This window comes from Microcebus murinus, chromosome 12, assembly GCF_040939455.1.
Source record: "Microcebus murinus isolate Inina chromosome 12, M.murinus_Inina_mat1.0, whole genome shotgun sequence".
Taxonomy (NCBI): Eukaryota; Metazoa; Chordata; class Mammalia; order Primates; family Cheirogaleidae; genus Microcebus; species Microcebus murinus.
In genome coordinates, this window is record NC_134115.1 from 85,892,376 (window position 1) to 85,906,731 (window position 14,356).

General features: G+C 42.7%; 1 protein-coding gene across 6 annotated transcripts in view; it reads left to right on the top strand.

Moving 5' to 3' along the window:
• RALGPS1 (Ral GEF with PH domain and SH3 binding motif 1) overlaps window positions 1–14,356 on the top strand; it is a 269,878-nt gene that overhangs the window by 116,372 nt on the left and 139,150 nt on the right. For all 6 annotated transcript variants that reach the window (XM_012771947.2, XM_012771954.2, XM_076009044.1 and 3 more), the window contains one exon: window positions 11,972–12,098. In XM_012771947.2, coding sequence (XP_012627401.1) covers window positions 11,972–12,098 — 127 coding nt within the window. The remainder of the gene's footprint in view (window positions 1–11,971; window positions 12,099–14,356) is intronic.

Here is a 14,356-nt window from a genome sequence, read left to right on the forward strand (position 1 = left end):
CATCCCTCTTCTTTTTCTGAGAAACCTCTCCATTGTTTCCTAAGGCTGAGAGCCAGGGCTGTTTCCCTGAGCCACCTCTCAGGGCAAAAGGCAGGTAGATGCAGCATCTTAGGGAATCAGAATGGCAGCTGCCATGCTGTTGTGTTAGGGAGAGAGCAGGTAATATACCTGCATGAATTACGATAGGAGGTATGCAAGGTCATTTGTTGGGGGAACTATTTGTTTAGCCTTTGTTTTAGATCAGACTCTCCCCTCTCACTCACCTGTCCTGGTAATTCAAGGACTGCAGTTGGCACAGAGCATTTGGGAAATGGAGGGGGCCAAACGTATCATCCTTCCCCTTTGTCCGGATCACCCCCAGCCCCGGTGAAACGGCAGCTCCATTGTCTGTCTTCCCCGTGCCCCTGTTTGGTAACGGCCTGGAGGGTAGAGCATGTGTCTGCTCTGCTGTTTTGTTTGCAGGTCTGCCTCCCCCTTTTGACTACATTCCTCAGGTATGATGTCTGATTTTTTCTGTGTCCCTGGTGCCCAGCCCAGTTATACATTTGTTGTTTGAATTGTATGTGTTTGTTGTCCTGAATTGCATTGCATCCTTTTTTTGCTAGTAATTTCTGGTAATGAGATTAGCCATGGAAATGTCCAAAGAGAGCTGTTTCCTCCTCACTTGTCCTTTGAGCTGGGACTGGTGAGACCTTGTGGGCCCATAGCAGGGAGGTACGGGGGACAATGGAGGGACCAACTGTAACAACCCCAGAGGCCAGTGCTGTTGTAGTCCTCATTTTGCAGAGGAGAAAGCTGAAGTTGGAAGAGGTAGAGTGACCTGTCCAGGATCTCAGAGCTGGCAAGTGCCAGAGCTGGTGTGATATAGCCTTTTCCTGCTAACAGTCCCTCTTCCTGGCCAGTGTGCTGAATGGCTTGCTGATGGTGGGGACCTGGGATGGAATCAGGCTAGGCACAGGGCAGGGACAAATAGGCAAACACACTGCTTGAGAAGTGGGGCCAGGGAAATGAGGCTGGCACACAGGCCCCAGAAGGCAGGGCATGGCTGGCTCCCTGAGTGCTATCTCTAGGGGTTACACCAAAACCCTGGATATCCAGGAAACCTGGACAGAAGGGGGTTACAAGTGTGTAGGGGAGGACCTGCCATTTGAGTGCCAGCAGCTAGGTGAGCTGGGCAGGACAGAGACTGACTCTAAGCGTAGGTCTGCACACAGTGGGCCCTTAATAAATACTGGCTCAATACACAAACAGGGAGGGAGTTGTGGCTAGCCTGGAAAAATGCAGACAGGGAATGATTTATCCCAGCCCTGGGGCCACTTTGGAATATTGGCTGCCTCAAAGCCATGAAACCCAAGCAAGAAGTTGTATCAGCCAATTCTGATTTCCTGAGTACACATCACCATGCAGCTCTGATTCATTCTGCAAATCAAATATTTATCAAATGCCTTCTCCATGCCAGGCCCTGAGGGTATAGTCAAGGCCCCTGTCTTCATAGGCTTTCATGTTATTCAGGGGAGATAGACACATTATTCAGGGAGAATAAACACATGCCTAGTCTGGCTAGTCCTAGAAGTGATCAGTGAATGTTTGTTGAATGCATGAAGTAATGAACAAGGAGCTATCAGACTGGAATAAAAGCGATGTAGACTAACACAGGAAATTATGATAGAGCATGACTGGTATCTGCTGTAGCACGGGCATTCAGTGCACTGAGACAGTGTGCTTTCAGTCAAGGCCTGAGTGACAGAAAGGAACCAGCCGTGCCAAGATGAGGGGACAGCGTTCCAGGCAGAGGGGACAGCCTGTGCAAAGGCTGCAGTGGGAATAAGCTTGGTGCCATCAAGGAACTCAGAGGTCAGTGTGGCCGGAGCCCAGCGGGCCAGGAGGAGATGGGTGCGAGAAGCGGTGGCTGGGCAGTGGGGCCAATCGTGTAGGGGTGAGAGCCCTGGAGAGGAGTTAGGGTCTATTCCAAGTGCACTAAATAGTTTTAAATAGAAGCTGGACATGATCTGGTTTACAGTTGCTCTTTGGATTTTGTGTTTTTAATTACTGTTGCTACTGTCTGGAAAACAAATTGGGTGGGGGGTGGGGACCATGAGTGGAAACTGGGGACCTAGTTGGGAGGTTAGGGCAGAATCCAGGATGTTGGCAGGATCAGGGCGCGGCAGTGGATGTGGGGAGCAGCAGACTGATACAGGATGCATTCTGGGGAGAGCCGGCAGGATGTGCGCTGGGCGGGATGCTGATATGAGGAGAAAGGAATGAAGGGTGAGGCCTAGGTTTGGGGCCTGAGCAAATGGGAAGCTGGTGAAACTTTCTCTGATCAGAGCCATCCCAGGAGGAGACCAACTGTTTTGTGAGTGATCCCGGGCTATGGAATTCCTGGAGTATGGGTGCATCACTTGGTACAGCAGTCACAGTCAAATGCTACACGCTCCACACACACAGCACAGCCCCCATGCTGAATACACACACACACACACACACACACACACACACACACACACACACACACACACACACACAGATGCACATACTCTGCCTGCTCTATGCATGTTCCTAGAGCGATTCGCTCTTTCCTACTGAACTGATCCAGAGAGTTTGACTCACTTGTAGCAGCAAAGTGAAAATTGAAGTTCTTGGCAGGCAGGAAATCACAGCTGATGGGTCGGGGAGCCTGGTCTGCAGGGTGGTGACCTGGAAGGGGAACTGTCCTGGGAGCAGGGCTCTCACTCTCAGCCATCTGAGGACACAGGTCATTGAACTCTGCAGTTCAGAGAATGACTCCTTCTACCGAGAGAACTAAGGCCACTTTGCACATATCCCAGGATGTGTGGCTGATGTGTGGCATTCACATATTTTGAATTTCAGAGTCTTTCATCCAGGAAGTGCCTCTGCTCCCCTAAGTCTGACACGGTGCCTCGGAGACTCCTGGGCATCAATCTGGGGACTTTTACACCCTCATCTTCCTTGACATTGCCATATTGGACACTGTTCATCACCCCCTTCTTGAAAAATCTCTCTTCTCCTGGCTTACTTCTCGTCTTGCCATTCTGATGTCTGTTTCCTCCTGACTCCTTCTGTTCCTCTGGATACGGATGTTCTGGGAGGCTCTGACCTCAAGCCCTGCCGTTCCTGATCTGTTCTCATTCCTTGGGGAGCTTCAGCTGTCACTTCTGCAGCCCAGTGATGGCTGGCTCTTCAGTCCTAGCCCTGACCCTTCTCCTGAGCCTTAGACCACTGTTCCAGCTGCCTTCTCCTATGTAGAACCCTCTGCTTGCTTGTTCCTTTGACAGCTCACACTCGGCATGGCTGAAATCAAACTTTGGTTTCCAGGAAGGTGATGGTGAGTGCCAGAAGACTCTCTCAACAGATGGTGTTTTAGGCTTTTAGGCAATATGGTAGACCCGAGCTGATGAGGAATAAGCCCCTCCCTCCCAATCTCCTGCTCCAAACACACAAACACAAATAAATACTGGATAAAATACAACCAAATTAAAAAATCAGCACGCAAGACTAAACTAGATGCCAAGAAAGGGAAATCACCATGTGCTAAAAATAAAGGATGCTCTCAGAGTCAGAATGGTGAGCAGAAGTTGAGAGGAACCAGTGTGTCCAGGCCTTTGCAGCTGGGGGCTAGGGCCATAATTCCGGCAGAGAGAGGAGACTTGGGCCCCACACACATGGGGGCTGGAATTGAGCTGCTTGTAGAAATCAGAGCGCCAACAGGTATTGCTGCATCAGAAAATCTCTCCCAGCCTGGGAGAGCCCCAAAGGAGCATGAGTGGAAAAAATCACTTATGATAAATTTTCACCCCAGCCTGTACCTCCTGCAGCTAAGGGACCAGAATACATGTGACCTGCATGGAGACCGTAGGCCAAGGAATGACGGGAATGGAGGTGGGGAGTGTGGGGTCTTAAATCAGACACTCAGGCTCGGCCCTGGTGCTGCCTCTTACAGTGAGGATTAAATGAGTCAATTTACTTTATTTTTTATTTTATTTTATTTAATTTGAGACAAAAGCTCACTCTGTTGCCTGGGCTAGAGTGCTGTGGCATCAGCCTAGCTCACAGTAACCTCAAACTCCTGGGCTCAAGCAATCCTTCTGCCTCAGCCTCCCAAGTAGCTGGGACTACAGGCATGCGCCACCGTGCCCGGCTAATTTTTTTCAATATACTTTAAGTTGTCCAGCTAATTTCTTTCTATATTTTTAGTAGAGACAGGGTCTCACTCTTGCTCAGACTGGTCTCGAACTCCTGAGCTCAAACGATCCGCCTGCCTTGGCCTCCCAGAGTGCTAGGATTACAGGTGTGAGCCACCGTGCTCGGCCGAGTCAATGTACTTTAAAAATGTTTAGAACTATGCCCAGCAAATAGTAAGGGATTAGTAAGTGTTATCTTCTATTTTTATTATTATTTTCACCTCTTCTTGACTATTCCTGAGTAGGCTGGCAGAGGCCACCATCCCTGTATGACAGGCACTTTTATTGATGGCCTGAACTATCTATTATCTTCCTCAGCTGATCTCTGCTTCTGGTCTTACTCTCTCTAGGCCACCCTCACACCACTACCTGAGTGGTCTCCCCAAACCATCGCTCCCAGGTTTTCACATGCTTGGTTAAAGACAGTTTTTAGTGCACCCCCCTCGCCTTGCTAGGGTGGGGGCTCTGTGCCACTGTCCCTCCAAAGTGGCGTGCTCCCACATAACCGTTTTGATGCCACTTTCTTTTTAATCTGTCATTTGAGCACCGCCTTCAGATTTACGATAACGAACATTTTGTCAGCCAATTTTTAACTATCATTTGTATTTCTCACCCTGTATTTCAGGGATACCTTTGAGCAAAGGAAAGATGCTGAGCTTGGCTGAGAGAGAGGGTTGGTCTGTCCTCATGGGCGAGGGAGACTTGCACCTAGGGACGCGGCACGCGATGGAAGCTCATGGTTTTCAGTGTACCGCGGAGTGCTGAGGACACAACAGAGGCATTTGGGCAGTGGCAGCAAATGGCAAAAGGTTTCATACCTACCCCACACCTACTTCCTGACCTAAAAAATAAGCCGCCAGCCTTGCGGCCATGGCCAGCAGAGCATCTGCTACCTCCAGCTACGCAGAAACGCAGAGCCCCAAGTCACGTACGCGAGGGATGCAAGAGTTGCCCAGAGGAATTTCCTGTTAAAATACGGCCACAATAAACTCATTCTTACCTTTCTGATTAGTATTCACTGTTCACACTTACTGGCTTGGGATTGGCACCCTGCTGGCAAGTCGAGCTGAAGTATCTGGAAAAGTAGAACAAGCAGTCAAAGTGGTGGTCTCAGGTTCCTGGCATCTAAGTGGCCAAGTCAAAACCAAACTTTGCCAAAAGGCGAGTTTCCATTTCTCCCCTGCCTTTCTAGCTTTATCCAAAGCAACCTTTGCCCAACTCTGCTGTTCCCTTGGACGTCCCTGAGTGTGCCTACCTCCTGCCACTGCCCATGCCTTCTGGGGCATCTCCAGCCCCATCTGCTCTTGTCGAGATCCCTCCAGACTCGTTTCAGGACTCCTTCTTCCTGAAGTTCCTCCTTCCCATATGGAGTTCCCTTGAGAGCCATCTTCTGGGTGATGCTTCTGACCTTTCCTTGCCTTAGCAAGCCAGTTTGAACAAATGGGATGTGTGTTTTGTGCCTGACTTGCCACCCACCCCCAGACCAGCTCTGGACCCTGAATGGCCACTTGGCAAATTTACATTATATTAGGGGATTCATCTCAACCTCCTGGTTTCTGCTCTTGGGACTTTGTAGGAATGTCTCCTGGGGTTGCCATGGTGAAAAAAAAAATTAACAAAACTATTAGAAATATAGCATGAAAATTGTTCTACAAGATTATACATTGTGTATGTATGTGTATATGCATGTGATTGGATACATGTATATATTATGTGTGTGCATGAAATTATTAATGGATAATTTTTTAAAAGGTAAAATCATGACTCATACAAATATAAAATGAATTATTATCAAAGATTTTAGTTAACTCATTAATTAATGAGAGACCAGTAAGATATTTCAATCATATCAGAAAAGAACCCAGAGTATCACGCTTTTACAGTCAGGTATGAAATGCCAAAGCAACTTTCAAAATGGATGCAAAATTTGTCATTATTCCCAAAGTGATCATCAGTGGTGTTCTGTGAGACACATTTGTCTTTCTACACACAGGAATTGTTTGAAGTACTACATTCCCTACAAGTTAACTTCTACCTGTACAGGGTTTAAAATAGCCTTAGTCAAAGACAAACATGGACAGCCGGCCAGGATATCATTAAATTTCAGTTATAATTTTTCCTTATGTTACATATAGTAGTCTCCATTGCATCTAATATTTTACATTAGATATGTGACTTTGTAGTCTTTATTTTTCAGAAACTGATATTTTATATTCAAAGAGGTAAAAAATTACTTTTAAAAAATGTTCCAGTTCCATTCCTTACTGATCCCCTACTTTGTCTGCTGAATCCATTGGTCCATAGATTATCCACAGCACTAAAAATTCTTTCCATACCAGCAGTAGACACTGGACTTGAAATAGAATGTTGAGCCAGTTTTAACATATTTGGAGCAATAGTCTCTTTGTTGAAAAATATTTCCATGCATCAAGAAATGTTATTCTCTCAAGGCAAGGGAACAAGACACCAATGTCCTCATAATGAAAATTTAGAGGAACTGTTTTTTCCCCTCCATGGAGACAACTTCCAGATTTGAACTACTTTACCAGAATTGGGTAGATGGTAGTTCACGATCAGTCAAATACAGGTGTCACATACAAGGTACTCAGAGCATGGCAAAGGGAAATTTCCAAAACAACCCACTTCTTTAAGTTTTTGCCAGGATTTGTGATCTTCCTGACTTTTGATCTGTGGTTTGAGTCCCATTTATCCCTTACATCTTGAAAATGACTTAGGATCAATAAGCAAGGACTTTATTTTCACCTTGTAATTTTGGTTTACTTTAGGTATGTGGTTAAAAACCCTTTCTCGATCCTATATTGTATATTTTTCCTTTTTGCCTTTCTTGTAGAGGTTTTACCTATGTTGTTGATATTTTATAAAAATTAGCTCTTGGGGCCGGGTGCGGTGGCTCACGCCTGTAATCCTAGCACTCTGGGAGGCCAAGGTGGGCGGATCCTTTGAGCTCAAGAGTTCAAGACCAGCCTTAGCAAGAGTGAGACCCCGTCTCTACCAAAAATAGAAAAAAAATTAACTGGGCATGGTGGCACATGCCTGTAGTCCCAGCTACTCAGGAGGCGGAGGCAGAAGGATCACTTGAGCCCAGGAGTTGAGGTTGCTGTGAGCTAGGCTGACACCACGGCACTCTAGCCGGGGCAACAGAGTGAGACTCTGTCTCAAAAAAAAAAAAAAAAAAAATTGGCTCTTGGGTTTAGTTAGCATTTCTATCAGTTTGGTGTTGAGCTTTATTTTGTTTATTAATATATCTATATCTAATTTTACCTATTAATCTATTTCATCTATTTTTCCTCCAATTTTCCTAGCTTCTTGAATTGAATATTTGGTTCAGTTATATTAGTTCTTTTTAAATTATAAATCAGTTTAAAACCATGAATGTTCTTCTTAATATAGTTTTGGCCTCATCACATAATTTAATAAATAGTGTTCTAATTATTTATGATTTGTAACTAGTCCATAATCTTGGATTTTATTTACGCTTTTGCCCAAGCATTATTGGGATATTCAAACTTTCCAAGGAATTGAAATTTTAAGTTATCATTGTTTTAAGTTTCTCATTATTCTTTTATGCAACAAATATTTTGGTGGTGTTTTCCTCTGTGTCAGGAATCATACCCGATACAGAGGTTAGTAGAGTAAGTGCAACCAGCATAGTCACTCTGCTCATTGGAGTCGTCATCATTTGCTTGAGTGAGACACAAATGTAATCGCACAGTCAGTTACAGTCATAATGTATGTTATGGCAGGAAATCTCACAAGACTTCTAACCTTCACTAGAAGTGAGGTTGCCTGTTACATTTAGTAAACTTTCCTTAATCTTAACATCCTTACCTCTTTTCTTCACTGTGAATGGTTTTAGTATCTGTTTGGCTCCAGGTAAGCTACTCATCTATTTTCTGTGTGTGTTCTGATGATTTCTTCCTGAGGCTTCCCATAAACTCTAAAATCTAAAGGGCTCTCAGTTCATATGACGTTTGCAGTTTACAGTTCTACTTGTCATAAAAATTTAAAATGTATAAGTAAATGCTGTTATTTTCTGAGTAAACAGACCCTATATTTTAAAAAAAATAAATCTTAAAAGAATTTTTATGAGCATAATATATGCTTATTCATTTAAAAAAATCACTAAGTACTGAAAGGCTTAATGAAGCAACAGACACTCATCACTCTATTTCTGCACATCCCATTCATTCCTCTGAGGCAACCATTTCCAGTTATTTAGCAGCTTCTTCTGGTAGTAGTTTCTTAGTTTCTTCCACATTTTCACCAATCTGTGCTTTTCTAAGACAGGGTCCTGCTCTGTTGCCTGAGCTAGAGTGCAGTGGCATCTTCATAGCTCACTGAACCTCAAACTCCTGGGCTCAAGTGATCCTCCCACCTCGGCATCCCAAGTAGTTGGGACTATGCCTCAGCCTCCCAAATGGCCGGGACTACAGGCACACAACCACCATCTGCCCCTAGAAAAATAGATTTTTCTATTTTTGTAGAGACAGGGTCTTGCTATGCTCTTCAGACTGGTCTCAAACTCCTGACCTTAAGTGATCCTCCTACCTGGGTCTCCAAAAAGTGTTAGGATTATAGGTGTTGAGCCACTACGGCTGGCCACCAATATGCTTTTGCTACAATTTCTTGACCCATCCACTTTAGACAGCATCTTGTGACTTCTTCATTTGATAGATGTTGGTTTCATTTTCCTGAACCATCTTCCCTCATTCTTTAAAACCTCTCATCACTCTAGTTAAATCACTTTTGTTAAATGAGTTTTCAGTACTGCAATTGGGAATGAGTAAACATGCCTTACTGTATAGTCAAGTAGTAAATTACAAATAATGTGTCCTTTCTTGAATATTTTGTCATTTCCCTGGAATTTGTACTTACCTTTTTAAAAAAATTTTTTTACCCTATCTACCAGATATCTGTGTGTGTGAACATACATGTAATATTAAAATTATTTTATTTATATATACAATTATATATGTATAAGATGTAGTAATATAATAAATATATCTACCCACCCATGTGCCATCATATCAGGTTTTCTATCAAACCTTCTTTTTCTCTGGAGACATCTCTTTCAGGGCTCATCCGACATGGACCAGTTCTTTGTTTTTAGCTTTCTACCCCAATTCCACCTACAGCTGCAAAGGACCAATTGTTCTTAAGGTCTGCTGCCCATTTTTCATCCCAGAATCTCCCTTTTCTACTCCTCGATTAGATCCACCATTTCCTGTATTCCATGTTTTCCTGTTCCTGGTTTATTTCTTCATTTTGCTAGAGGAAATTCTCAAGCAGTTTTCAAATACATCATGGGAAATATATATTCCAAGTTTTTTCATGTCTTCTGGCAACCCATGTATTATTCTTGAGAAATTTGATACTGTTCTGAATCTCATTTGTAGGCACAGAAGGGAGCAGAAGAGTGAAGTTAACCAGATCCAGCCCTTCTGAGTGTGTGTGTGTGTGTGAGTGTGTATTGGGGGGTGGGGAACACAGATGGCAGGCTAATCACCTCTGAGGTGCTGTCCACATAGGCCCTTGACAGGCTGGACAGATAGGCTGAACATGGCAGGGGACATGGGCAGTCCCCAGCTGGGACCAGAGAACCAGCAGCCTTGGCACCAGGAGCCAGCATGGCCAGCTGCAGTTGTGTGAGAATGACATCTGGATTTGTTTGCTGCCATTTCCAAAGAAGTTAAGGAGTTGATTAGGTTGAATTAATTGCAAACAATGACCTCCTGACCAAGGGAGGTGAGGGTCCTGCTTCACTTAACAATGGGGTAGTTCACAATTAGATAACTTGTTCTGATCTGAGTATTTATTGTTCATTTGGCCAATTTCTAATCCCCGAGTGTTCATTTCAAATGCTGCCTCTCTATATAACTTTCCTTGACACTTCCCTTGCCCATGATTCATTTATTATTTGTCTAGGTTCTTGGTCTCTATTTAGTCACTTAACATATTGCTGTAAGATGTCTCTCTCCCCTGTTGAGCCGAGTTCCCCAAGAATATTTGGACAATCCACTTAACACTTATGATTATGAACCTGAAATGGAAGCAGTAGTCCTGGCTCCATTTTTTGCCACTGGGCTTTGTAAAGATCAGATGAGTTGTATATTATAGTGCTTTACAAACAGCAAATGGAAAATGGCAGTTTTTCCTGTCTGTTAATGTAATGAATAACTACCTCAAATTAGCAAACCAGTTAAGCAGCCATTGTCCCTAGCATGTGCATAGCATCCTACCCTGATGTGTCCTGAATTTCTCAGAGGGAAAAGTAAGGTTTGCTTTTATTCTCCAACTTCTTCAGCAGTGGAAACTTCCTTTCAGCTTATTCTTCTGCCTCTCCTCTCTGAAGTTCTTAAGCTGTCACTGCGCACATGCAGCGGGCTGTCTCATGGCTGTGTTCTCTATGGCACCCAAGGCTGAGGAGGGAGGAATCAGGCAGCTCCTGCCTCAAGTAGCCTGGGGCTCCCTGAAGACCAGACATGGCCTGAGTCAGGGATTTGCAGACCCAGGTCTCAGGAACTACACTGCTACCCTTGGTGCTGGGCAGTCCTTTTCCCACTTCTCACTGTTGTGTAACAAGGTTGTTGAATCCCGGCCTCCCTCAGTCTGATGGATGTGGTGGGTCTCTTGGTCCAGGTCCTTGCACGGACCATTGGAGTTGCAACACCAAACTTGGCTAAGGATGATCCAGGCCTCTTCATTTGCATGCCTGGGTTTAGCCATTGACCCCCAATCCCAGAAACAGTGGCCCTGGCAGCTAGACTCAGGGAGCTCCCAGCATCAGCCACATGCTGTGCCAAGGCCAGCTCTCCCCCAGGTCCTCTCTCAAAGCTGGCCTCTAAGCTAGACTCCTCTCCTGGAAGCCATTGTATTCAAGGAGACTTGTTGACATTTTCTGACATTGGTCTTTGACTTGAAACATGGAGGATGACCACAGTAGGAGTCCTTAACATCAATTCTTGAAAACCGGGGTTCTGGTTTCTGTTCCTTCCTTTCTAGAAGGCTCTATATGTACATTGAACCACCCTTTCCCTGGTAGCCAGCTTTATACACCAGAGATCTCAGTCTCAAAGTATCTTGCTTCTCTAATCTCTGGCTGTGCAAACCTGCTCATCCTGTGTTTGCTTAACTAAGTCAGCCCTTTAATGACCCCTTCATATGGAAAAGAAGGTTGTCTTTTGATTAAAACACCACACCCAGTGTAAATTTGACACAGTTGGACTATGGGGAGTCTGGAGGAGATAGCTTGGGTTAGAGTGGTGGCCTGGCTGTGTGCACATGTACATGTGAATCGTCTGGGATTTCCTGGTGCCCTCAGCCATGGAGATGTTGAGAAGAGAGCCAGTAGCATGGACTCAGGGAAAGAGACCTGGTATAGCTGTGAAATTACACTGCAGGTGACCTTGAGTGATTTGTCGTTCTGTCTGAGCGCCTTGCTGTGGCAGGGCCTCTGCACCCGTGGAGGCTGGTGCTGTGCAGGGGATTCTGACATCATGCAGAGGAGTAGACGAGGCAGCGTGGGGGATATCTTCCAAGTGTAAGAGTCTATGAAGATGACAAGAAACTGTCCATCTCTGCATGAAACAGCCTTTTAAAATCTTTAGTTGTGCCCAGGATTTGGCATGCCATGGACACACCATTTAGGATGTTTCCTTTCAGTCTTCTTCCACACCTATCCTCTCTGTTTAGCTTCTTCTGGTTTATTCTTTTTCTCCCTCATAATCTACATTTTCTTCTCATTCCAGCTTTTGAATCGAAAAGACAAGACCACCTTTGAGAAATTGGACTATCTGATGTCTAAAGAAGATAATTACAAGCGGACTCGGGAATATATCCGAAGCCTGAAGATGGTTCCCAGTATTCCCTATCTAGGTAGGAGTTTGAATTGGCTCATTATTTTTTAAGAAACCTGCTCAGTGCCAACCAAATAAGATGTTTGTATAGTTTCTAATTGAGAAATTTCCAGAAAGCAGCAGGGGCTATGGATAAAGAGGTAATTGGTTGGCTCTTTGTATTGGAAGAGGCTGGTGATAGTTCCCAGGAATGGGAACCTGGATGAGGGCGAGAAACAAGGGATGCTTTGCTTTTTACACAAGTGACCTGTGATCCATAGGGCTCCCCATGCTTTTTACACAAGTGACCTGTGATCCATAGGGCTCCCCAGGCTGCAGCCCAGATGGGTCACAGTGACAGTGACAAGACTCCTAGTGGTTCATCTATATCCTCCCAGACTGGGGGAACTCAAACTCTCTCTTCTGGTTCTCTGGGCATTATTAGTATATTTCATAAGTTTCATACAAACAAAATTATAGTAATGATTATTTTTCTGGTTAGAAAATAACGCACGTTCATTGTAAGGAACTAGGAGGAGAAGAAAGTTAATATCATTTATTATCCCACCTAAAGATATTTTGCTGTGTATCTTATCATTCCTTTGGGTATATATAGATATTATATGTTTACTCCATCCTGCACACTCAGTGTTCTTATCTACATTTCTATAGAATGACTCAGCCCCATCAGATGGACCTGTCAAACTTGGATCTGCCCTTGAATATTGACCCATTTAAATTGTTTCAACGTTTTTGCTATAAAATGTCATGATGAACATCCTCATTGCAAAAACTTTCTACATATAGTTATGATTATTACCTCGTGATAAATTCCTAAAAGTGTGATTACATCTTCAAAACTTCTGCAAAAACTTATGCCTTTTCATGTATTTTTCAAAATGTTCTTCAGAGAGGTTGCATCAACTTATACTTTCATCAGAAGGGGATGGAATTGCTTATTTCTAACCACATGCACAAATACTATATGTTTTCATGGCTTTTTGACTTTTTCTTTCTTTCATTTTTTATCTGCCAATTTCATAGGTGAAAAATGCTTCTTATAGTTTGGATTTCAGGGTAATTTTATGAAAAAACTCTTTTAATCTTTTGTGATCTAAAATAGTTTTAATAACAAGGAAAACTAAGGTTTTATAGATATGACTCTAGGTATTTGCAGAGGATCTAGTGTAATTTTTTGGAGATATATCTTTAACAACTTTAACAATTTCTACCATGAGCATTGTTTAATTAGATTTTCTAATTCTTTTACAGCTAACTTGGAAAATTTATTTTTTAGTAGAAAATTGTCCATTTGATACAAGTTTTCAAAATTATTAGCATAGAGTTTTTTCCTTATTTAATTTTTTGGAGCATTATACAGTAGTCTCTAATAAATTTGAACCTCTGTGTGTATATGGTTATATTTGCTTTCGTATTCCTAATGGCTTGATTTTTGTTTTTTATTTTATTTTTTTTCTATTTTCCTTGCCAGAGTTTTGTCTATTGGTCTGTCCAAAGAACTAGATTTTGGATTTTGTTTATCAATCATACTTTCTTTTTGCCTTTTAATTTACTGTATTTTATCAATCTAGGATGTGCTTTTTCTTTCTACATTTGTACACCTCTGAAATTGGGATACATCTTTCAATTGATGATAAAGCATTGTGACATTGTTTAATGGGCAGCAATTTTTCTTAGTTTTACATAAAAAAAGATATACCTTATAACAGATGATATCTTAAACATGAAATATGGAATTTCTGCTTTTTTCTTTTATAATTCATCTTTTATTTTCTTAAAATTTTATTATTTCTATTAACTACTGGAGTTGAATTATTGGTTCATTTATGTATATATAATTGTTTTCACTTTAATATGTAAAACAGTTAAGGCTATAAATTTTCCTCTAATTGCTGCTTTTGTTGCATCCCGCATGTTTTGATGTATGGTGTTCTCAGTGATAGTCCTTAAATGCACTATGTAGTTTTAATTTTTTTTAATTCAAGTATTATTTAAGATAGTGGGTTTTTAATTTTCAAGGGCTTGGGATTTTTGTTTTTGTTTTTAAAAAACAGCTTTATTGAAATATAATTAATACATGATCCATTTAAAATATACAATTCAGTGGCTTTTAGTATATTTACAGAATTGTGCAACCCTAACCACAATTTTAAAACATTTTTATCACCCCAAAAAGAAACGCTGTGCCTATTAGCAGTCATTCCATTTTCCCTCTAGCTGCACCCCCACCCTCAGTCCTTCTAGGCAACTGCTAATCTATTTTCCATCTCAATAGAT